Here is a 23391-nt window from a genome sequence, read left to right on the forward strand (position 1 = left end):
ACACGCACAAGATTCGTCGTAAGCAATTGTCGTGGGTTCTCCTCAGAAAGTGTGAATCTGATCCTTTCGATATCCCAACTGTTCCAAAACACCTGGTGAACCCCTCGAGCCAACCAACGTCGCCTCCATCGCCGGTGGCCCGCAAACAAAGACCTTGGTGTCTTGCTTGGTGGGATTAGGTGCAACCTTTTCAAGAAGCGCCTTCGTGACATGACCCTGTTGGAGTAGAGAGCCCGCCTCTGGCCGGCTCACGGTGTAGATGGCTTCGAACCGACCGGGAAACTCCTTCTCGAAGGCGTCAAATTCGGGTTTCAACAGGGCATCCGCATCCGTGTTGATGCCGAACACGAGGGTGATTCTTGTCTTGTCTTCAGGATTCCGCAGAATCCCTTGGGCTAGCTGATAGATCGGGGTAATGCCAGCCCCGCCAGCAATCAGCGTGACGTGGGGAACGGCATTTGGCTTCCATGCGGGGCCTTTGAGCGCAGCAGCGAAGAGGAGTGTTTCGCCGGGCGATAATGAGTGCAGGTGTGTGCTCTGCTTTCCGTCTGGATACAGCTTTACAAGCAAGTCCAAAGACCCAGGTTGATCTGCACCATTGTGAGTATAAGCCTTGCTTGGACGGCGCTGTAACGGGCCATACCTGATGGACTGATTGGTGTATATGGTCTTGCTACTGGGAGCCATCGACCTTTTGGCCATGACATGGTCAAAACGGCAGCTGAGGAACTGTTAGAGTTCGTTTACTCATGACGATTCTGATTCTTGCTTACAGGTGAGAGCTAACCCGCTGACCGCATTTTCGTCCGGTAGCCTGAAACGGAGACGCCTGGTGTTGTGATTGACAACTTCGCTACTCTCTAAAGGCAATGAAACGAAAGCAGGACCACTGCCGAATACCTTTGGTGGGCTTCCCGAATCAGCATGAGCACTGCCGGTCATCATGCAGGAGTAAATGCCCAGACCGATGCCACCGGCAGCGATGGCCGTGATAGCTGTTTCTATTTATCCCACCAGGCGGAGAGCTCGGCCTCATGCCGGACTTCGGACATTATTGGTGGCAGGGTCCCGAGGGCCCCCGCATTCGAACTAGACCAGCACGCCTAAAAACAGCACACCGGAACCAGAAGTTCGGATAGTGCGAAAGGAAGTCTTCGGAGCGCCGGCCAAACCACTGTACCCTCTTGTGTATTGATTAGAAACTGTGCTGTTTCTTCTTCTTGTTCGGTCGCGATGTACGGCATTGGTGATGCTCACCGGCGGCCGGCCGGCCAGTCTTCCCTTTTTTGAACAAGCACTTGGTAGGCAAGCCGAATTTTACAGAGGTAAAGAAACAATGCGCGAGGACAACATACACACTAATCTGCATCGTAGGCTTGGTTTTCTCTTATTGCGAGCTGTACACGATGCTCAAAATTTGGTGCTACTCTCGCTTCAGACCAACTTTGCCAACGCCCCTGAGTCCCCAGACACTAACAAAGCAGGCCAACAACTGCATCCCGAAACAAAGCCAGAAGACCACTCGATATCCTTCCATGATAGCTTCAGGCGACTCCTTGTTCTCGATGGAAGACTTGGCTGTGACCCTGTTCGAGGTGACTGCCATGACCATCAAGCCAACCGAATGCCCGAACTGAGCGACTGTACTAAAGACAGCACCTGCCAGTGCTTGTGTGCCCTCAGAGAATGCATCCGTAATGATGAGATTGGCGACCGTAAAAATGACTATGACACGATCAGTTGCATTCACAAGGAGCTCGTGTCCCGAAGTTCGGGGTACCTACCATCGACGCTGAAGGGGCATAAGAGTGCAGCCCAGAACGCAGCGACCCAGAAGTTCCAGGCCGGATCGATGAGGGCCATTATGAGCGGTGCAACGCATGTCAAGGCTGCCGAGACCGTAATGAGACGATTGGCGTTGATCTTATGAACAAAAAGTCCTGTGAACAGGTTGAGTAGGATGCCGACGACCACCTCGGGGAAGAAGCGAATGGCCGCGTCGAGCGCAGACAGCAGCTGGACCTCTTGGAAGCTGCAAGTCTGTCAGATCCGGGCATACACAAGTCAAGAAAACGGACTACTCACAACAGACTAAGGAAGTATTCTACGCCGTTGAGCACAGCGTACGTGAGAAAGACAAGGAGACAGATGGTGGTGAACGCTCTCTTGCGCCACAGTGAGTTCGGTATCAGAGCGATGCGACCCGACTTCTCGCGGAAATGCATCCAGAACCCAAAAGAGATGGCAGATGTGCCAGCAATGCATAGCATGGCAATGTTCTCGGCGTTCTTGGCCTTGGCCATGTTCCCGGTGATGACCCTGTGCAGGCATCAGTCATGTGAGTGAAGACGGAACGCGTCGGTAGACTCACGCAAGGACATAGGACGTGATACCCAGCGCCGCCGATATGAGGCAGGCGCCAATCCAGTCAATTTCACGGATGAATCGTGGCCAGGTGAACTTCTCTCGAGGGGTGTCCTGCGGCAGAAGCCAGATGCTCACCAAAAACAGCAGCCCCATCAGACCGGCTGTGAAGTAGAAGGCAAAACGCCAGGTTAAGTACGTGTCTACGACAACGCCACCGAGAATCAACCCAAAAGAAAACCCTAGGGGCTGGCTGAGACCGACGCAGGCGAAACCAACATTGCGCTGGCGTCCCGCGATGAAGTTGTTCGTCAGGATGCTGATCGTGGTGGGCAAGCAGAGGGACAAGGCGACGCCTTGGAAGGCGCGAAAGAGGATAAACCGGATGCCATTGTCGGCGACGCCGGCTGCTGTGGTGAAGATGGACAGCAAGAAGCAGCCCATCAGGTTAATGTTGCGGTTGCCGATGAAGTCGGCGACTGCGCCAGCGACAACTAAGCAGCACGCGCTAGCTAGCCTGAGAGTATTGTCAGAAAGAGAAGGAACGACGATTAGCCGTGGTAGCCGTGGAAGAAACAGAACTCTTCTTACGGAAATACGGATGCTGGCCTGTGACGCTCGATGTCAGCTTCAGACTGTGAAGTTATCATCTTTTATCAGTACACGAAACATACCACAAGAGCAAATGCGGCGCCAGTCCTAGATCCCGTGCAATCGTGGGCAAGGATATCGTCACAAGCCCGGTGCTCATGTTGCCAACAAAAGTAACACCAGTCAGGATACTGATGACCCAAGCGGCTTTTGCCCTGGACACAATCTTCACATTGTTGGGTTCCGCGATCTCCAGCATCGCCAGCGACTGCTGTGTGGGGTTTACAGTCGGTGAGGGCACAGCAGTCGGCTGCGCAGCGGCCTTCCGAGAGGGTGCAGAGAAACGTCGGAGCAGGGATGGCGTTCGGGAGATCCAATCCCGGATGTAACTCTTTGTTGAGGTCATGCTGCTGGTTGGGGAGCCAGAGGGAGACTCGTTCGCGACAAAGAGACCGCGAGGCGGAGTCTTTGCCGTCATGTCGGTAGGCTGAGAGCTGAGGAGTAGCGTCGATGAGTAATACGTGTCTCAGTCGTTGGTTCCAGTTGGCTTTTTGTAGGCTATTCCCGACATGAGGCTCGAGAAGAAGACTGAGATGGGATCCGAATGATGATTGCAGCTAAACTTATAGTTGGGATGAAGGTTGAAGGTAAATGCTCGGTCAAAGCTAGTCGTGACCCGCCCACGCCTTGTCTGTCATCCATCGACAGAAAGGCGTGAGCTTAGTTGATCCCACAACGTCTTAGAAAATTTGCGCAAATCCACTTCACAGCGATGGACAAGAAGAGTATAATATTTAAACATGATTTTTCGTTAGTCAAGAGGAATTTGAGACTTCGTTGGATTTGCGCTACCTTCGCTCCGTAGTGGTTTGCGCGCCAATCCGACTCAGAGTGTTCAATGGCGGGATGGCTGCTGTGCAGACACATGATTACACGGCCTTTTACGGGGCGCTCCAGGCCCACATGGCGCCGGGGGTATACACCCCTGGCCGTACAAGAGGCTCAGGGAGTCACAGACCCAATGCTACCAATGCTTTCATACCTAGGCTTCTCGCCTGGGAATGCTGCTCACTTGCTCATCCAAACTCCTGGGTCAATGCACAGGCCTTGAATGCAACGATGAGCATACGACGCGAAGATCCGATCGTTACAGACATGGTGATCGCCATACAGCCCCGATTCTTTGGACAGTGTACCAAGTTGCAGACCGAGGGTTAGGGATACATTTGACCTGAGCGACGTCACCTGAATTGTCGAATTCGTTTCGAATTACCGAACTCGCAGTATTGACGACGATTGGGAGGCAAGTAGGTTGCTGACGACCTGCTCCTCAACATGATATACCCAATTGCTACCTGTAGCTGGATGTCGGTCACAACGAACGCAATGACTACAACCAGTGAAAAATCAGAAGCCATGTTTGGATGAAAGTCCCAACCTTCTAATAGCCTAGTCATGATGGCCTCGTTCCAATAACCATGTCAGTTGGCCGCGGCTGAAAGGCGTGAAGTCAGGAAGCACGGTAGTGGTCCGTCGCTGATGAGACTCCAAGGTATGCACCAGCAAGACTCCAACAACTCCGCGTCCAATGGAAACGAGCAACAAACTTAAGAACCATGAGTCAGTCGTCTATGAGTAACCATCGCTACATGTAGGTAGTGGCAGCTCGGTTTATCTCGGCACGAACTATGCATGTCCTGTCATGGAGACCTGCCTTCTTGGGGATGATCCCAACATGGGCCATCAGGTGGCAAGACATACCGGCTCGAATCATGATCTTCGTACACATCAGAAACCCCTAAGCTTACACCTACTCCAGAGCAGAACGTCCACAACGCAACATGTTGCCAGTATAAGAAGGTGACAGCATCCAGGTGATTGGAATGCAGCTGTGTCGCAAATCGCAAGGCTATTGCTCAGCAACTCCAGAGTTGCAGTCGCATGTCCTGTGGTGTTGTCATCTGCAGGTCAACAACATGAAACAACGCATGCTGCAAGCACAACATTTCAATGACACACTTCATAGTGTCGAAATTGGCCAATGGCATGGCAACTTGTGCAAAGCGCCTTCAGTATTGCGGCTTCGCTTGCCTATTGGTCACTCGAAGTGCGTCGTGTGATAGGAATGCATTATGAGGCGCATCTTGGACGTTGTTGCGGACGCCTCGTGGAGTGCCGAGCAGGCATGTGTGGGAAACGTCCAGCCCTGCAGCACGGCATATGTATGAATGCAGCACCCGCCTACAGCTCTGCAAAGGTACGCACAGTCCCAACCTTTATTCGGATAAGCAGCGGATAAGTGCCAACTTGACACTGGTAGTCTCGATGTTGGGGTTAACCTAGAGAGTCTCGAGGTTAACGACGTGCAAATGCCATGAGCCTAGTGCGCGTCACCTGCCATCTTCGGTAAGCGGAACCTTGAACTGCGATACGGCTAAGGCTAGTTCTTGGGAGCAGCTTCTCCGGAACTTATCGTTGTCGATCATTCTCCATGAACTGGCCGAGTTGCTGCTTCTGGAATTAGACGATGTTGTGCCCGTAACGCTATACCGCACATTGCAAAGCCCCAACATTCGCGGCCTGCTCCCCGCCCTGGCGATTTGATACCCTCTTGCTCGATGCTCGCATGAACACGAAGATTGTGATGGATCCATGTCAGAAAAAGCAAATACCCCTCGTCCAATAAAGCAGTGCGTCAAGTCGCAATGCGCACTCACCAAGGCCCTCCTCCGGCTAAGGGCACATCAAAGACCGACTGCGGCTCTTGGCAAGTTGTCTTCCTTGCTAAAGATGGGAACATATTCCCGCTCATAACGGAGCACAGGCCTGAATTCGGTGCTGGCTCTAGCTCTAGTCTGGACTCGGTACTTGGTCAGATCAGGTAAGCCTCAGACCGAGTCGCTTGCTGGTGTAGAGCGATCGTCGTTGCTTGACGGGCCTCCTGGCCACGGTTAGGGTGGGAGACATTGCGGGGAACGCCTCAAGAAAGACCCAGTCGCGGCATACGAAACTGACCAAGACGGTATTCTTTCTGTTCATTGGCCGTTTGGAGCAAATAGGGAGGGCAGAGGGGCGAGTTGGGTAGCATCAGCGCATGCATCTCTATCGCCATACTTGCCTCCTTCCCAGAAAGGCAAGGCCTCCGCTATCGCCCTCATGCCCCCCCCCCGGGATCTTGATCCCCTCCCGCAAGTGAATCGGATCTACAACCGCTGTCGGTCCCGGCCGTGCCTCCAATCGTTGTCTCTATCTGCCGCAGCCACCAGCCTGATCTTGAGCCCCAGATATCTCGTACTCAAGCTCACCTGCCGTGCTACCCCACACATATCCCAGGAATCCGAGCTGCATGGGGCCCAACGGGCTGCGTACACCTATGAAGCGACATGGTAGCACTGCAATCAAAAGCGCCATTGACGACGTGAGGCGCTTGAAGAGCCTCCAAGGCCCCCGAGTGCCACCATTCCCGACTTCCTTCCTAATGTGGCTGCTGTCCGGCAGAAGCAGCGCTGGCAACACCGTAGGCTTGGCGATGTCACTCAACTACCGGATTGGAGCTTGCCAAGCCTGTGAGGTGCGACGATGAATCGGAGGTAACTTCAACCAACAACTTCAACTCCAGTATCGCGCGGAGTAGCCATCAGGGGGGGGGGGGCGAAGCCAGGATCTGGACCCGGGACGAGGGGAGGCGACGAGCTTCAGCAGGCTATAAGAAGACTCACGATGTGCCCCGAAATGTGGTCGAAACTGCAGAGACTCATCTCCCAGACAAAGCATCACTCAAGACTCCTTCTTCTCAAGTTCTTTCAAGCACGTCGGTCATCATGAAGTTCTCCGGTCTCCTGTACCTCGCCACCCTGGCCTCTGCCGCCTCTGTTGACCTCAACAAGCGCGACAGCCCTCTCGATATCAAGATTGAGAAGGTCGGCAACACCGCCATCAAGGCGAGCATCACCAACACTGGTGCCTCTGACCTTAAGGTCCTCAAGACCGGCTCGATCCTCGATGACCTCGAGGTTGAGAAGTCCGAGATCTTCTCTGGCTGTGCGTGCCGTCCAACACTTTCCTACGCATGCATACGATCCTTGACTAACGTGTACCAACAGCCAAGAAGGTGGAGTTTGATGGTGTCCGGCTCCAGCTGGATACCACGGCTCTCAGCGAGGAGTCCTTCCAGGTCCTCGTGGCCGGCGAGACAGTCGAGCTGACCTGGGACGTCGCGCACGTGCACGATCTTAGTGCTGGCGGCGAGTTCGACATCAGCGCCAACGGCCGCTTCTCCTATGCCGAGGGTGACTCGACCGAGCTGACCGGCGTCGCGACCTACGCGTCCAACGTTGTGCACTCGACCGTCGACGGCGAGGAGGCCGCCAAGGTGCGCCGTGACTTCCACGAGACGATCAAGCGCGCCGTCGTCCAGAGCGACTGCACGGGCACCCGCCGCACGGCGACGATCAATGCGCTGTCCAACTGCCGCAGCCTGGCGCTCGCCGCGGCCTCGGCGGCCTCGTCCGGCGCCGCCGCCAAGATGACCGACTTTTTCAAGTCGTCGACCACGGCCACCCGCAACACGGTCGCCGGCGTCTTCAACCGCATCGCCTCCGAGTGCGGCAGCTCCACCGGCGGCGTCTCCCGCCAGTACTGCACCGACATCTACCCGGCGTGCTCGTCGGGCGTCATCGCCTACACGCTGCCGAGCCAGAGCTACATGGTCAACTGCCCGTACTACTTCTCGTCCTTCCCGGCCCAGAGCCGCACGTGCCGCGCCATCGACCAGGCCACGACCACGCTCCACGAGGTCACCCACCTGACCCAGATCCGCGGCACCCAGGACTACAACTGCTACGGCTACTCCTGCGTCCGCAGCCTGTCGGCCTCGCAGAACATCAACCACGCCGATACCTACACCCTGTTCGCCCAGTGTAAGTGCCGCCTCCTGTTGCATGAAAGTGTCGCGGTGATACGGAAGCTGACCCGATTCTAGCCATCTACGCTGGCTGCTAAGCGTCTCGCTGTCGTGCGATTCACAAGGCCGCCGTGTCGGTTTTGGCATGTGATGCGAGGGTAGTTGACGGCGATGAAATGGGGCTCAGGTGCTTGATAGAGGTGCCGGGGGTCAAAAGAGGTATGATGATGCAGCGAGCTTTGGTTTTGGGGGGTTCCGTCTTCTTGGATATCCACGATGGATTGTCCAGTCGTGATGGGGGCTGCAGGGGTGTCATTGACAAAATACCAAAGATGACCAATGATCAAATCTGCTTCTCGTGATTTGAGGATTCGAAAAGCTGTGTTCAGTTGTGTGACTGTGTCGTCTGTTCATCGCTTCATGTTCATGGCGAATGGCCAGGTGGGCGAATCTCGGGCTGGCTCATCCATCTGTCGAGCTGCCATTGGATGGAAAAAAATCTCGGAATGACGGATGTGCCGCGTGTCCATGCGATCCCAGGCATGATAGTATTCGATAAAGACCATGGCAAAGGAATGCTCGACGTAATGCATGAAATAGAGATGGACGATCTGTGGTTCACTGCCCAACGATGGTCCCATTCCTATGGCATGGTCACATGACTCGAGGCACTGCCACGTCTGTCACTGCCTTCCCGGGGAAAGCCTGCTTCTGCCTGCTTAGGTACCTGGGTACCTAAAATGAAGGCCCGCAATGCGTTCATTCCCCCCAGACTCCTTTAGGCCAATAGCAAGCCTCGCATCGCGTATGATCTCATTCGTTCTAGCGCCATCCCAATGGAGCGCTCGGCCCAGGGCCGTGGCTCCCGTGACAGTCTGGAGCTCCACCAAGCTCCAGGCGCAGCTCCAGGCGCAGGCACAAGCAAAAGCACAAGCACGGGCACAGGCACAGGCCTGCCCAGCGGAAGCAGAACCTATCGCCTAGGTACCTGTCTGTGCCTTAGGTGTGGACTGTGGACTGTGGACTGTGGACTGTGGACTGTGGACTGTGGACTGTGGACTGTGGACTGTGGACTGTGGACTGGACTACGCCGGGAGCGGTGGCAGGCCAGCCCGCATTGATGATTCAAGGCCCAACCCAACCCCAGAACCTTTCCACTGCATCTCGCGATGCTCCTCACCTTGGCCCGCCACCACACACACACATACACACACACCTCAGCAAACCCCCAGCCACTCGTCTTTCGCCCTGGGCCATTGCACCCGCAACCCCGTGTAGACTGCATCGCTATGCGTGCGATCCCTTCGCCTTATCCACGTCACTGCATTTTCTGTACATGATTCCCCGCGCAGCGTCTCCGAGCTGACGAACACAATGGACGACACCGCGCGCACAGAATACCCGTCCATGCTTGTGAGCGCCCGTCCCAATCTGCTGCCACCCTGCCATTGCAGCTGTCGAGCTTCGTCTTCGTGTCCCCACGCTGCATCATTCGCTGACCTCGTATTTTCGTCGCCTCCAGGGATCCCTCCAGCCGACCCAAGCTGTCCACGTCCTGACCGAGCGAGTAAAGCGGATAAACAAGATCAATGGCGAAATCGCAGAATGGCTCCAGGTACGCCCGATGAACAAGACGCTCGGGGATACACACTGGCCAATTGTTTGCTGAACAGACTTCTCTCTCAGGAACGCCGCAAGGTGGAGGAGCAATACGTCTTGAGCCTCCGCAAGCTACTCCAGTTCAAGGTTCCCAACGCCCAGTCCGAGCTCGGGTATGTTCTTCACATCCTCTCCTCGACTCTCTTGGCACTCTCTTGCCTGTTTTTTTTTTTTTTTTTCCGTGACATGCTGACGGCACCCCCAGCGTCTTCCAGGCGCCATGGGACAAGATCCTCCAGGCCGTCGATGCAACCGCGCAGTCACACCACCAGCTCGCCGCCAACATTGACAGGGACGTCGAGGCACCATTGCGCGCTTTCGGGACCAAGCCGGAGATGCAGGACATGATCGCCACCTCTGGCAACCTCGCCAGCATGGCGCGCGACCTGGACGAAGCACAGAAGAAGGTCGAGACGTTGGGGAAGAAAGGCACAAAGGGCAATGCGCAGAAACTCGAGGCCGCCCTGTCCAAACTGAACTCGTCGACGCAACAGTGGGACTCGTCGGCGCCCTTCATCTTCGAATCGCTCCAGGCCCTCGACGAGCAGCGCGTCAACCAGCTGCGCGATCTCTTGACCCAATACCAGACGCACGAAAGCGACCAGGCCCAACGCAGCCAGGCGACGGCCGCCGAGACGCTGGCCTCCATGCTGGAGATCAGCACCGAACTCGAGATTGCCAGCTTCCAGGAGCGCGCCACCGCCGGAAGGCCGAGGCTGGAGAAGAGGCCGTCGACACGGCAGACTTCGCATACCGCAGGCGGCCAGAGCCAGAGTCAGAGCCTGGCACCACCGAACCACAGCCAGATAGCCGATGACACGACAAGCGAGCGATCTGTGCCTGTCGAGCATAGGCCGCCACCACCACCCGAGCCCAGGCAAGAGACGAAGCAGGATGGCAAGACAGGTATGCGTTCGCGTACACACGGAAAAAAGATGCCCCGACATGGGCCACTGACCGCCGTGAACAGAATCAAAGCTGCGCAGTCGCATTGGCACGATGCTTGGCCGCCGACGGCAAAGCGTTCACAGCGGCTTCGGGTCGCTCTCCCCCGGAAAGTCTGGATCCTTTGGGCGCACGGGTAGCAGCCATGGCCGACCAGGACTGTCACCCAGAACATCGTCAAGCAACCTTGGGGAAGCAAACAACCGCTTGTCCATGCTACCCGAATCACCGAGCGCGCCGAACTCCCAACCGAACCCGCCGCAGACGATCCGTGAATCGGATGAGCAGTCTCCGCATGAGGGTACCAACGGCGTTGCCGAGACCACTGGTCAGGCAGCACTCAGCCGAACATCATCAGCCGCGGTCAACGGCGCAGACACCGTCGATGTGTCAGACGTCCCTCCTCCTCCAGGACCGCCGCCTTCGCAGCTGCGGGAGACGGAGAACAAGGATGCTGAAGGCTTCACCGTCCCCCCGCCAGCGACGGATCCCATCTCCCAAGCGCAACGGGAAGCAGCCGAGGACAATGAACAAATGTTCAAGCTCAACATCCAGAGCTCGCCGATCCAGGAAGAAGATCCTGAAGAGAGCCAAGCTGCTATAACCAACGTCGCCAGCACCCTAGGCAAGATGAGCGCGCCAACGCGAAAGATGGGTACTGTGAGGGGCAGGCGGGATGTTAGGAACACCATCTACGTCCCCGCACCGCCTGGCCGGGATCTCACGAACGAGAATCCCTTCCCATCGTCGCCGCCGCTGGTCAGCCAAACGTCTCGCCCCTCGGCCGTAGCCACACTGGCTTCCGAGGCGAGCATCGCTGCCACTTCTGACACGCAGTCCATTCGTTCGGCCAACTCGCTCAGCAGCCTTGCTCACCAGAAGCACCCCGATATGACCGGCCCTGGCCTCAACTCGTCCATCATCGAGACCGTGACAGCGTCCTTCGAGGATGGAGTGGTGAAGAGCGCCAAGATTAGCGGCGAGATCGCCTTCTCATATCACGGCGACTCGGATGCGCCAGGTAAGCCCCCACTTGCGGGCGTCATGAATGATAACACACCGCTGACTATGGCCCAGAATCTGAGAGCATTCGTATCAACAACTTCCCCAACCTCGAAGTCATTGGACCGAACCGCATCTTTGTTCACAACGTGTCCCCTGAACAGCCCGATCAGTTCACACTAAACCTATCTCACCTGAACAAGACGGCCACAGCTTTCACCTATCGTGTTCACGATATTGCCGGCTCGGACGCGCCGTCCCTTGCGGAGCATGCACCACTGCTTCTGCGCCCCGCGTGGAAGCCCCAGGGCGACAAGCTCGGCCTGCTCCTCCAGTACTCCCTGAACCCCGCAGTCAAGGTGTCGGGCCCTGTGACGCTTCACAATGTCGTGTTCGTCGTCACGTATGAGGGTGCGCGCGCGTCCGGGGCGCAGACCAAGCCTTCCGGTACCCACCTCAAAGAGAAGCAGCTCGTCTACTGGCGTCTCCCCGAGCTCACCCTGACCTCCGAGGTGCACAAGATCGTCTGCCGTATCGTCGGAGCCGAGAACGGGGAACCAAAGCCGGGCCACGTCGAAGCTCGATGGGAGTACACTCCTGCTGAAGGCACCGCCCTCGGCAGCGGCATCTCCGTATCCAGACTTGAGGAGTCGAAGGGCAAGGGCAAGGACGTCGCGTCCACAGAAGATGACCCTTTTGCCGACGAAGAACTTAACTCGCCTGCCCTGCCTGCTGACCAGAGGTGGGTCGACGTGCCACTTGCGCGAAAGGTCGTCAGTGGAAGGTACGAGGCCAAGTGAACCGTCGTTCGCTGACCACCATTTTCCCCTTTTGCTTGCTCCTTCAGCGGAGCACTCGATGTCTATCCCATAACCTTTTCCTTGTTCCTTCCCCCTTTTTCCTTTAACGTTCAGCATGAGGATGAGAGACGGTTGTTCTGCTTCACGCAGGGCTTTCTTGGCACATGTACATCGGCGGCTTGTTGTATGTAGTGTCGAATCATAGTGTGGAACCGCCATGTTGGGGCAGTTGTATCTAATACTTGCCGATCGTGACGTGGTGAACAGATTCTCTGGAGGACTGAGACGATCTCCGTCTCGATACTCAACGCTCCGCTTGCGCCAACCTTACCTACCTACCTACCTTAACCCTTGGGTACCTCGTTAGAGCATGTTTCCTTTTACCATCATCTGCCCATGCCGCTATTTGAATTTCAGGACCTTCTGAGAGATTTCGGACTGCCGAGACGCCTTCCAGCACCATGCCCTCGTCCTAAAGATTCGAGGAAACCACTGCCGTCTGAATCACCTCCGTCTTCCTTCACGTTCCGCGAATCGGGGCACCTGCACTTTCACTGCTTCCGGCGGTGGTATCGAGAAGGTACTTAAAGAAACTCACATCTTCAGAACTATTCTATTCCCACCCAACGCAGACCACCTCTCTCACCATACCCTTCGTCCCATTCTCTTTCAGCTTAACCTTGATCCAGTATTCTTTCATCGTTTGCCCCTCTAGCTTGAACCTTACCTCACCTCACTTTGTCTTGCCCAGGGCTATCACGACTATGGAGGGGGATGAGACTACAGAATCTTCTCTCGTCAAGAGGGAAGGTTCTCTGGGTCTTGGTCCCAGGCCTCCTTCTGCCAACATTGTCAAGCTCGAGGGCAACGATGTCGGATATCATGTCTCAATGGCCCGACCCGGAACCATGGTTCAGACGTCGGTGACAGTCGAAAGCGATGGTGATGAGGATGCTCGAGCCCCTCGCCCAGGGGTTACATCGGACAAAGGTGAAAATCACGTCGACGACCAATCGGACTGCAGCAGCGAATTATCTGAGCCAGAAGAATATTCCGATGACGATTTCGTCGACCCTGCTAAAGCTCGCATTGCGTCCCAACAAGAGGAGAAACAGCATCAGCCGGCCAAAGCGAAGCCGAGGACGCCACGCCGCCCAGCAAAGAACGTCGCCGAATATGCGGCCAGGCTCTCCGCCAGCCGCAAGGAGGCATTCCTCAAGTACATGGTGAGTAACATAGGGCTCGTTGACCAAAGAGGCTTCATCCCGCCACCGCCGGCTCGAAACAAGTCCAAGAAGAAGCAGAAGAGCACCGAGGTCACACACGCCACTGCTGTCCCATCCTACATGCCTTCGTTCTCTGGTGTTGAAGAAGAAGAACCCACTTTCGTCACCAAGGCGGACAACATGAAAGAGATCGCCAAGTGCACAAACAGCGTAGGCAACAACCGTCATGGCAAGACCCAGAAGCGGGATGTCAAAGAAGGCTCCAAGGTCTTCGGTCGAGCCCAAGTCAGATGCTACCAGGCAGACACGCCAGCTGGCCCAGAACGGCGCTATCAGATCAAGGGCATGATGGCCATGCTGAAGGAATATCAGCTTCCTCTCGCGGCCTGGTGGGTTCTGCAAGAGCACTCAGACATTGGCCCCCAGGGCGGCATTGTCGCTGATATGCCTGGTTTTGGCAAGACCATCGTCACTCTTGCTGCAATCCATGGCAATCAACCCGAGACAGCCAAACGAGACGCAGGAGAGGGGGCGACGCTGGTAGTGGCGCCCAACGCTCCGCTTGCTCAACAGTGGAGGAACGAGATTCGCATCCACCTTGGCCCGAAATATCATGATCAGACCATTCTATTGTCCACCCTACAGGATGACCGGCTAGATCCCGGGGCCTTGGCCAGAAAGTGGATCGTGTGAGTAACATCATGTCGCCGAACATGAGCTCTTTGGGCATCTTTGAGTTCATGTCACTAATTCCTTTCGCAGAATTGCCACTTATAGTGAGCTTCGGATGAGCTATGAGATGGCCCCTTCTGCTCATGTTGACGAAAGCGACGAAGATTTCGATGAGGGGGATCCCACTGACTACGTTCGACGGTTTCTTCTGGGGGCTGATGAGTACGCGATGGCCGATGATTATATCAAAGGAATACTCCACAAAGTTCAATTCTTCCGCTTGGTATTGGACGAAGTGCATAACATCAAAAAACATGCTGGAATGAGTACGTGCATCATTTTCTTATGAACTGAATCCTGATTTCCCGACATCACTGATACCTTTCCCAGCTTTCCGGGCAGCATACGCTGTCAAGGCACAACACAAATGGGGTCTCAGTGGCACACCACTCAGCAACAGGATTGAAGGTTCGCTCTGGTCAGCATCTAAGAGACGAGTATTGAGCGTACTGACGAGACATTTGTGCTCTAGAGCTATACTCTTACACAAAACTCATCGGTTGCACAAATATCACAAGCTTTCGGGAGTTTAAAGAAGTTTATGTGCTTTCAGTAAGTGGCATGAGTACCAATCGCGGCGATCAAGCTTGGGCGGGCTGGTTGCTGATACAACGTAGAGCGATGCAAAAGATAGGATCGATGTTCTCATGACCAACAACAGCTATCGAAGGTATGCTTTCACGTGCAGCTCATTTAGAGTTACCACTACTGACCACCTTCTAGGACGGATCAAGATCTTTTCCTCGGCAACAGAATGATGAAACTTCCTCAAAAGCACATGGAGGACCAGAACGTCCAGCTTACTGCTGTTGAGAAAGCCATCCAGGAGCAAGTTCTCTAGGAAAGACATTGGTCAAAAAGCTTATGGCTGACGATACTTAGGTGGCTGGACATTATATTCGACACTGACGACAACGCAAGAACCGGCAACAAAAAGTATGTTGGTCACATGCGGTACAGGCAGTTGGTGTCGCACGCCTATTCCCTGGAGTCTTTCCTCCGTGATGACGGTCCAAACGGCGTATCCGTGGACGAGCTGCAGGTGCTGCTCGAGATGGTGCGAAAGGTCGAGGAGCAGCCAAGGACACCTAGCACTCTCGATCAAATTGGATGCTGGTCTGAGCGACAAGTCAACCATGATGCAAGGTCTTCTAGCGTGGCCAGACCGAAGACCCTTAACCCATTTGGCAGTTCGGAGTTTGGAACACGATGCTGCCCCTTCGCGCCGCTCATTGAAATGATCATCGATTATCACCAAATACGAGCCACAGGCTGCTCGAGTTGCGATGGTCCCGTTTCTGATCCTCAGAAAGCACAAGCAGTAGGTCATAGGCAGTCATGAGGACTCCTGCTTGTTCCTAGAGGAATACACTGACATCTTTTCTACCAGTGTGGTCATTACACCTGCGGCGGTTGTCTAACCGAGTGGCTCAAAACCGAACAGCGCACTGAGTGTCCTCGCTGCAATACTCCGACACCGTTCCTCAAGATAATAACCCTCGGTACGCTGGAGACTCAATTTGACGCCCAAGAGCAAGCAAGGGAAGACGAGATCAAAAGCTCATTGAAGAGGAAGCGGGCAAGCCGACCGAACTTCAACCGCAGAGGCGGGCGAGCGGCTCAACGAGCTCGCCGATCAGCCAGCAACCCTAGTGACCGTCGTGTCGGACAAGACAACCAAGGCGTGACGCCTTTACTTGCGCCCCGCGATACTACCTTTATCAAGGCAGCTTTCGTCTTGAACAACAGAATGCCGGCCGCGGGCTCGAAGCTCACGGCAGTCAAGGACACTCTGCTCAGATGGCAGAGAGATTTCCCAGAAGACAAGTGCATCAGTGAGTAGAACGAGGCTATTGATCCCGACCGAGCTAATCGAGGCATAGTCTTTGTGCAATTCGTCAAAACACTTCTGATGACCGGCATCATGCTCCAGCTTGAAGGCATTGACTTCGTCTACACCTATGGCAAAATGTTGTCAAAGCAAAAGTCGAAGGCCAAAAATATATTCGAGACTGACCCGACTGTCAAGGTCCTGGTGAGTATCCAGTGGGTATCGTGTTGCTGCAAGACCTGGGGCTGACAAGTGTATGAAACAGGTCGCAACCATGGGAACATGTAGCGAAGGCCTCAACTTGACGTGCGCCAATCGCGTCATTGTTGTTGACGCGTGGTGGAACAGTGCTAGGGAGCAGCAGTCATTCGGCCGTGTCGTCCGCACTGGACAATGCAAAGAGACGTACTGCGTGAGGCTGAAATCGCCGAATTCAATTGACGACAAGATTGAGAAGATTCAGACCAGCAAGAATGAGGTCGTGGACTGTGCCGTCCAGGATGACGGGCACGACCCCTTTACTCTCTCCGAGCTTGGCGTCATGAATCTGCTCAACCCTGAGAAATACCTGGAGCTCTGCAAAGAAACCCTATCGAAGATCAAGAACCTAAAGGAGGCCGAACTTGCGAAGTGAGGAGGTCACTGACAATCTCCTCCGAGCCGGCGAGAGTGGAGACGAGGTGGGCGTTTCTGAGGTTCGGACGCAGGATGCTCAATATCATATATCACAGCATATTACTTACAAGTCTTTTGCGCTCAAAGGGATTTTCGTCGCTTTTATTTCTGCTTGTAGGAGAGGCCGCTTCTCAGATATTTGCCATTTTCCTATTCTGTTGGCCTGGGAGCAGGGTTTCTGAGGGGAGAACGGCCATCACAATCTGAGACTGGACTGCAGTGCTGGATATCGGACACGTTTGCCACGGGCAATGAACTTTCTCCAATAATACACATAGCTTAAATCACAGGTTGAACACGCGATCACTCATATGGCCGTGTTTCTTGCCAGACAAAGCAACATTGAACTCGAAAGACTGATTTTGGAGTTTCCCGAGGAGAGCTGTGCGTTCGGCTATAGTGGCAGACGCAGCCATGAGAAGTGCCGCGGCAGAATGGGCCCCGTAATTGAAACACTTATGGAAGGTCAATTGCAACTACATGTCGACCTAGTTCGGTATCCTAGTTCAGTTTCATCGAGGTGTCGCCTCTTCGAGTTGGTATGTCTGCATCTCAACCCAAGCAGAAAGACTCGGCGGGCCTTCCTTTGCTACTTTCTGTTGTTCTTCGCCATCGAATCCAGGATAGCGTTTCCTTGCGCAATGTCGTCCGGCGTCACTAAAAGGGGTCAGCAGGATGCGTGCAGGTATGGGCGTCATGGAGTACTCTTCAATCCATAACTGTGTTGAAAGTTCTGGCGCCCGCCCCAAGCTTTGGCGATCTCGTGTCGCGTGTCGTAGCCCGAGGACGGCTGACTAGTCGGCGCCGACGCCCTGGGCCCCGTCTGCTTCGAACTGCTGCTGCTGTTTGAAGGCATGATGCGAAAGATGCGATGATGAGAAAATATATGGACAGTTGATGGTAAACGAAGGGGGAGTTAGCCTGGACGTGAGCACCGGGCTTCGCCTTACAACAAGTACCTCAAGATGAGGTGAGTTTGACTTTGCAAGCGGGGTCACCCCGCCAAGTGATACGTCGTCTTTCGTAGACAGCAACGTCTCCCGCGGAGCACATCACTTTCGTGGGAGTGCGTCGTTTTAAGTTGCAGCTTCTCCTCGTCCAGTCTCATCCTCAATTATCGACAGAGATACTCGCCAGTGCGCATTGACTGGCAATAGCCTTATCATCTCAGTGATTACACATCTCAGTGATTACACAGGTAGCGGTTGGCCAGGCCTCCGGCAGTGCGAAGGAGACGAGGAGTCCCCATTTATGCAGTCTCAGGCCTTGTGATAAGTATGTAGAGTTTGTATCTAGCCCTGAAGAGCAAAACACTTATCCTACCTACGCAACAATCGCGAAAGAAAAGTATTTCGATGTAAAGCAAACACAAGCGTAAGAGGTTAGGGAAGAGGCCGAGGCCACCAAAGGCGGTGTCTTTCGGTGAGTCTCGGTGAATGGTACTGCCGGGAACCCCACTAAAAAATCCAATCCCCCGCGACCCAGGTCAACTTTTTTCGTCGCAAACTCGACGCTTTTACGATTCCACGACAATCCCCAACACATCTCGCCAGGACCGTCGACGCCATGTCTAAATCAGACAAGATCACCGACTCGAGGTTCTCGAATTTCGAGACCGACCCCCGGTTTCGTCTTCCCTCCAAGAAGAAGACCAAGACCACAATCGACAAGCGATTCTCACGCATGCTCAAGGATGATGAGTTCACCGCCACAGCAAAAGTCGATCGATACGGCAGGAAGTTGAAGTCCGACTCGAAGAAGAAGGCTCTGCAGAGACTGTACGAAGAGGAGGGCGAAGAGGACAAGGAAGACAAAGAGGAAGACGAGGACACCCCTGAGGTTGAGGACGACGATGTGGTCGAACGCGAGCTCAAGGCTGCCGACGCCAATTACGATCCCGCACGTGGCGGAGGCTTCTCTTCCTCTGATGAGGATTCGGATTCGGACGAGGAGCAGGAAGAAGAGGATGACGCTGCGGCCGAGGCCGGTGGCTCCATGCAGCGCCTTCGCGACGAGCAGGCTGCTGTCGAGGAAGGCGAGGTCACGAACCGTATCGCCGTCGTTAACCTTGACTGGGACCACATCAAGTCGCAAGACCTAATGGCTCTCTTCAGCAGCTTCCTGCCCACGACTGGCGGCAGGATAGAAAAGGTGACCGTCTACCCCAGCGAGTTCGGCAAAGAGCGCATGCAGCGCGAGGAGCTCGAAGGACCTCCGAAGGAGATTTTCAAGGCCACAAAGCAAAGCGAGCCCGAAGATGACGACTCGGACGATTCAGAGGACGACAGCGACGCTTCAAGCGACGCGGACGCGGACGAGAAGATCAAAAACGAGATCATCGAGGAGGGCGACGACCAGGACTTTGACGGCGACGCGCTGCGATCATACCAACTCGACCGCCTGCGCTACTACTACGCCATCATGACGTGTTCCGACAAGGCCATCGCGAAGAAGATTTACGAAGCCACCGACGGCACCGAATACCAGTCCTCCTCCAACTTTATCGACCTGCGCTTTGTGCCCGACGATGTCGATTTCGACGACGAGCCCCGCGATGAGTGCACCAAGGTGCCCGAGGGCTACAAGCCGATCGAATTTGTCACGGATGCGCTGCAGCACAGCAAGGTCAAGCTCACCTGGGATCTCCACCCGGAGGAGCTCGCGAGAAAAGACTCGATCAACAAGGCGTTTAGCGGCAGCAGGAACGAGCTCGAGGAGAACGACCTCAAGGCCTACCTTGCCAGCGACAGCGAAGACGACCAGGACCTCGACAGCGAGCCAGAGAACGCAGACGAGCCCAAGCTTTCCAAGAAGGAGCTGGCACGGCAAAAGATGAGGGAGGCGCTCGGTCTCGGTGACGAGACGGCAGGCAAGTCCAAAGGCGGCCCTGTCGGCGACATGGAGATCACGTTTGCGCCAGCTCTCACGGAGAAGCAAAAGAACAAGGTTCCCGAGGAGGAGGAGACGACGATTGAGAAGTACGCCCGCAAAGAACGCGAGCGCAAGGAGAGTAAACGCCTGGCAGCGAGGGCAAGACGTGAAGGTCGCGACCCAGATGCCGAGTCTTCTTCTTCTGAAGAGGAAGCGGAGCCGGAGGAGGACCTGGGCTTCGACGACCCCTTCTTCGCGGCGGAAGAGACATCCAAGAAGACCAAGACGTCCATCCGCAAGGAAGAGCGTCTGGCCAAGAGAGCGGCGCGGGAAGCCGAGGAGAAGGAGAAGGCAGAGTCGAAGGCGCAGCTGGAGCTTCTCATGGCAGGTGATGGTGAGGATGATGGTGACCACTTGGATCACTTTGACATGAACGAAATCACGCGAGCCGAGAAGCAGAGCAAGAAGAAGTACAAGAAGAAGGGCAAGAAGAAGGAAGTCGAGCGGGCCGGTCTACAGGAGGGCTTCAAGATGGATGTTGGTGACGACCGTTTCAAGGCTGTCTTTGAGAGCCATGAGTATGCCATCGACCCGTCGAATCCCAAGTATAAGGCCACAGAGGGCATGCAGCAACTGCTAGAAGAGGGCCGCAAGAAGAGGAAGAATGGCGGTGATGCAGCGCCCGACGAACGCCAGGTCAAGAAGGTGAAGAAGGCCAAGAAGAGTGGCGAGGAACTCGGTGGTCTTGTAGAGGCGGTGAAGCGCAAATCAGCCGGCAAGCCGAAGAAGAGGTAATCGCCAGTAGTACCGCGATGTACCTGTGGCTGGTTCTGTATGATAACCTGAGGAGACGTGCTGTCGGAGTTGGTAGGTGTTGGGACCGGAAAATGCAATTGGGTTGAACTCCGTTTTGAAGCGCATGCCACAGAGTACAAAAGGTTTCAACTGGCATTTGCACTTGTGACTTGGGATCAAAATGACCAAGAGGAACTGTGGCCTTCATCACATGTCGAGTATCTAAACTCATAGATAATCTTGAGTCTAGCGAACCAGAATCAAGGTCAGACTCACAGTACCGCCGCAAAAGTATCTGGAAAAAAGATCTTAAAGAAAAATATGACCAAGAGCTGAACACAGACGTGGCACTCTGGCTTGTATTTCATTACAGAGATTGTACCTAGGCACCTATGGTAGGTAATTGGTGAAGGGGCGGAAGGGCAAAAAAATGGAGATGCCCGGGATTGAACCGGGGACCTTTCGCATGCGAAGCGAACAGTCTACCACTGACCTACATCCCCAGGATGCAAATGTGACTTTCAAACACAAATTATGACATCCTTCTATCCGACTGTTTGTTATTTAATGTCGTCATTCATTATTGCACATACTTCTCTCATGGCCGTATTATATCCTGACGGAAATTCCGTCCAGTCCCGAAGTAACTAATTCCTGTGACAGGCCGTGCTGGAAACCGTGCCGCCATTTCACGCCTGGCGAATCAATCGACCATGTCAGTTACGAGCTACCTACCTGAAAGCATTCAGGTCCCGGCGAAATCGGATGCTCGATGTTTCTTGGTTATATCCGCTCCTGTCTGCTGAGAATCAGGTTGAGAGTCAGTATGCTGAGCTCCAACAAACCGCTTTTTGCGATGGCAAGGATATGAAGCTACGCCAAATATGATGTGGTTGGTCTGCATTGGACTGGCTCGTGCTTGACCATAGCATCATGCATCAAGTACCGATTTCTTTTGCCGCGTATTCTGACCCGCGGCTACTTTACCTCTCAGAACATGAAATGACCCTTTCGTCCTCAAGATGCAAACGTCAGGAAACTGCCCCAGGCTCGCGAGCAAATGGAGCGAATTCCCGGTGGCTACAGTGGTCTGGATCGGGGTGCTGACAGAGTCCGCGATACCGCATCCAACAGGCATTTCGCAGTGGAAGAAACAGTCTCCGACGACATGGATGGACGGATGAGCCTTGCGTAGCATCGCTTATTAAGTTTACTGTCAAACTCTCGCAGCTATGTTAATAACGAAGCAGAAATCGGTAGATAAAGCCACTCCCTATAGCATGAAGCACGCTCTCCTGGGTGCCTGGCGAGTGGAGGGCGCGCTAGCTGGTGTGACACCAGATCGACGACCATGACGATTCCGGACGGCCACTTTCACAACAATACCTACTGCAGACTTGAGACATTCCTGAGCCAGACATGCTCCAGAACAGTCTAGCCCAACCGACTTTCCGGAGTAGTTCTTCCCCAGATACACCAAGGGTCATTTCTCAGAACATTGGACCGTGCTTGCTGCTTGCGTCTATCAATGACAGCATCCGCAGGCGGCGATGACGCATGCTTTTCGGATTCCCAAATGATGCACGCACTCCCCGCCGACCCCATAACTGGTGCTCTGGTAGCATTTTTACCCTTGTCCAAGGGATATGCCCAACACTCTGGTAATATTGACGATGGATCACGTCCTCATCCCCTCCAAGTCAAGTCGTCTCAGGCAGGCCCTGTCTCGCAGATTCAAGTCTCCAGCCACCTCAAGCAATCAATCTGGCGTGGCTGAGGTCTCGGCTGGCGGTACAGAGACTGAGTCGTGGCCACGGACAACTCGGGATCGATATGAACTCCAAAGGGCGAACTTCGAGCCCCGTCCCGCTCGTCGACGTGGGAGCAAAAGCGGGCAGACCAGTGGCCAGACCACTCCTAGCAACAGGTCGAGCATGGTGACTGGGCCTAGGATCAGCTCTGAGAGTCCCGAGTTGAAGCTCCCCACATCGAGTGAAGGCACGGGGCCCAATACCTACGATGCCGGCAAAAGTAGGATAGACACTACGGGGGTTAACGTCCAACCCGAGAAATTCGATCGCGTTGAGACGCACCCCGATGTCTGTTTCGACCACACCGTCATCACGCGACAACCTGTCACGCACGAGGAAATCAGGCCACACGTCCATACGATTTACGAGCAACGGCGGACTCGCTCCATTCATTATCACGAGCATCGGACCCTGATCCAGCCGATCATAGATCCAGACCCAATCGTACTGCCCGAACAGCACTGGGCTCAGGACCACCGAACTGGCAAAATCTTCAAGATCCCCGATGCGCTTGGAAGGCAACTCGACGTGCAATATGGCAGAAGCAGTCCGCAGCACGTGGAAGTAGATGATGGGGAACTCATCAAGGCGATGGGGAAGATGGGCCTCGAGACATCGCATTTGGACCCCGAGAAAACAACGTCCGATTGGGCGGGATTCGATGAGAAGGCGACAAACTAAGGAGCATTTACCCAAGCATGCTACACCTGAAAGCTTGCAAAGAGCAAGGACACACAGGCGTTGCTATCGACATGTACCCTGACTATATCTCACGTGTAGAGTACTGGCCCGCCCATACCTAATAGAAAAGTTTGTAACGTTAGATACCGCGTTGTTCAGACTTCGCTGCAGAACGCGGCGGAGACAAAAGCAAAAGATGGACAATGCGCGAATCGAACGCGCGACCTTCAGCAGATAGTATCTCACGATCTTATGATCTCAGATGCTAAGCAGACGTTATACCACTAAACCAATCGCCCTTGGGTGACAGCCGACCTTGGTCGTGGTGGTCATGGAAGAGCTGTGCGCGGCGGGCGCTAGGGTTCAGGCTGGATGAGGGCAATGGCCCCGTGGTGGATCGTCTAGGGCAGGTCCATGTACGGCATAATAAGCCGAGGTTTACACTATCCTGGGACAACATGACGATAGGAACAAAGCTGTGGCATTAATTTATGATGAGTGGCGT

The 23391-nt window shown here is 54.7% G+C and overlaps 7 protein-coding genes and 2 non-coding genes across 9 annotated transcripts; 4 read left to right on the forward strand and 5 right to left on the reverse strand.

Moving 5' to 3' along the window:
- Positions 1-42: 42 nt before the first annotated feature.
- Positions 43-1052, reverse strand: D7B24_009185 (uncharacterized protein; the record flags this gene model as incomplete). Its single annotated transcript, XM_028643263.1, has 4 exons — positions 43-590; positions 644-721; positions 774-814; positions 1015-1052. 4 exons carry the CDS (start codon positions 1050-1052, stop codon positions 43-45), a joined length of 705 nt encoding a protein of 234 aa, XP_028498314.1.
- Positions 1053-1423: 371 nt separating this feature from the next.
- D7B24_009186 (uncharacterized protein) lies at positions 1424-3433 on the reverse strand (the record flags this gene model as incomplete). Its single annotated transcript, XM_028643264.1, has 6 exons — positions 1424-1725; positions 1785-2032; positions 2086-2319; positions 2372-2881; positions 2956-2973; positions 3039-3433. The coding sequence occupies 6 exons, from the start codon at positions 3431-3433 to the stop codon at positions 1424-1426; spliced, it is 1707 nt and encodes a 568-aa protein (XP_028498315.1).
- A 3343-nt stretch (positions 3434-6776) lies between these two features.
- On the forward strand, positions 6777-7956 carry D7B24_009187 (uncharacterized protein; the record flags this gene model as incomplete). The annotated part of the gene is made up of 3 exons (XM_028643265.1): positions 6777-6996; positions 7059-7874; positions 7937-7956. The coding sequence occupies 3 exons, from the start codon at positions 6777-6779 to the stop codon at positions 7954-7956; spliced, it is 1056 nt and encodes a 351-aa protein (XP_028498316.1).
- A 1276-nt stretch (positions 7957-9232) lies between these two features.
- On the forward strand, positions 9233-12264 carry D7B24_009188 (uncharacterized protein; the record flags this gene model as incomplete). Its single annotated transcript, XM_028643266.1, has 6 exons — positions 9233-9271; positions 9381-9473; positions 9545-9630; positions 9723-10423; positions 10488-11483; positions 11540-12264. 6 exons carry the CDS (start codon positions 9233-9235, stop codon positions 12262-12264), a joined length of 2640 nt encoding a protein of 879 aa, XP_028498317.1.
- Positions 12265-13028: 764 nt separating this feature from the next.
- D7B24_009189 (uncharacterized protein) lies at positions 13029-16687 on the forward strand (the record flags this gene model as incomplete). The annotated part of the gene is made up of 10 exons (XM_028643267.1): positions 13029-14179; positions 14253-14266; positions 14553-14630; positions 14695-14774; positions 14840-14892; positions 15105-15338; positions 15414-15543; positions 15613-16057; positions 16106-16257; positions 16319-16687. The coding sequence occupies 10 exons, from the start codon at positions 13029-13031 to the stop codon at positions 16685-16687; spliced, it is 2706 nt and encodes a 901-aa protein (XP_028498318.1).
- Positions 16688-17317: 630 nt separating this feature from the next.
- D7B24_009190 (uncharacterized protein) lies at positions 17318-17584 on the reverse strand (the record flags this gene model as incomplete). The annotated part of the gene is made up of 2 exons (XM_028643268.1): positions 17318-17385; positions 17434-17584. 2 exons carry the CDS (start codon positions 17582-17584, stop codon positions 17318-17320), a joined length of 219 nt encoding a protein of 72 aa, XP_028498319.1.
- A 710-nt stretch (positions 17585-18294) lies between these two features.
- On the forward strand, positions 18295-20394 carry ESF1 (pre-rRNA-processing protein esf1; the record flags this gene model as incomplete). The annotated part of the gene is made up of 1 exon (XM_028643269.1): positions 18295-20394. The coding sequence occupies one exon, from the start codon at positions 18295-18297 to the stop codon at positions 20392-20394; it is 2100 nt and encodes a 699-aa protein (XP_028498320.1).
- A 431-nt stretch (positions 20395-20825) lies between these two features.
- Positions 20826-20897, reverse strand: D7B24_009192. Its single transcript has one exon. It is a non-coding gene; the product is annotated as a tRNA-Ala (tRNA).
- Positions 20898-23083: 2186 nt separating this feature from the next.
- D7B24_009193 lies at positions 23084-23185 on the reverse strand. Its single transcript has one exon. It is a non-coding gene; the product is annotated as a tRNA-Ala (tRNA).
- Between the last annotated feature and the right edge of the window lie 206 nt (positions 23186-23391).

This window comes from Verticillium nonalfalfae (assembly GCF_003724135.2).
Source record: "Verticillium nonalfalfae strain VnAa140/NRRL 66861 chromosome Unknown scaffold_9, whole genome shotgun sequence".
NCBI classification, from domain to species: Eukaryota; Fungi; Ascomycota; class Sordariomycetes; order Glomerellales; family Plectosphaerellaceae; genus Verticillium; species Verticillium nonalfalfae.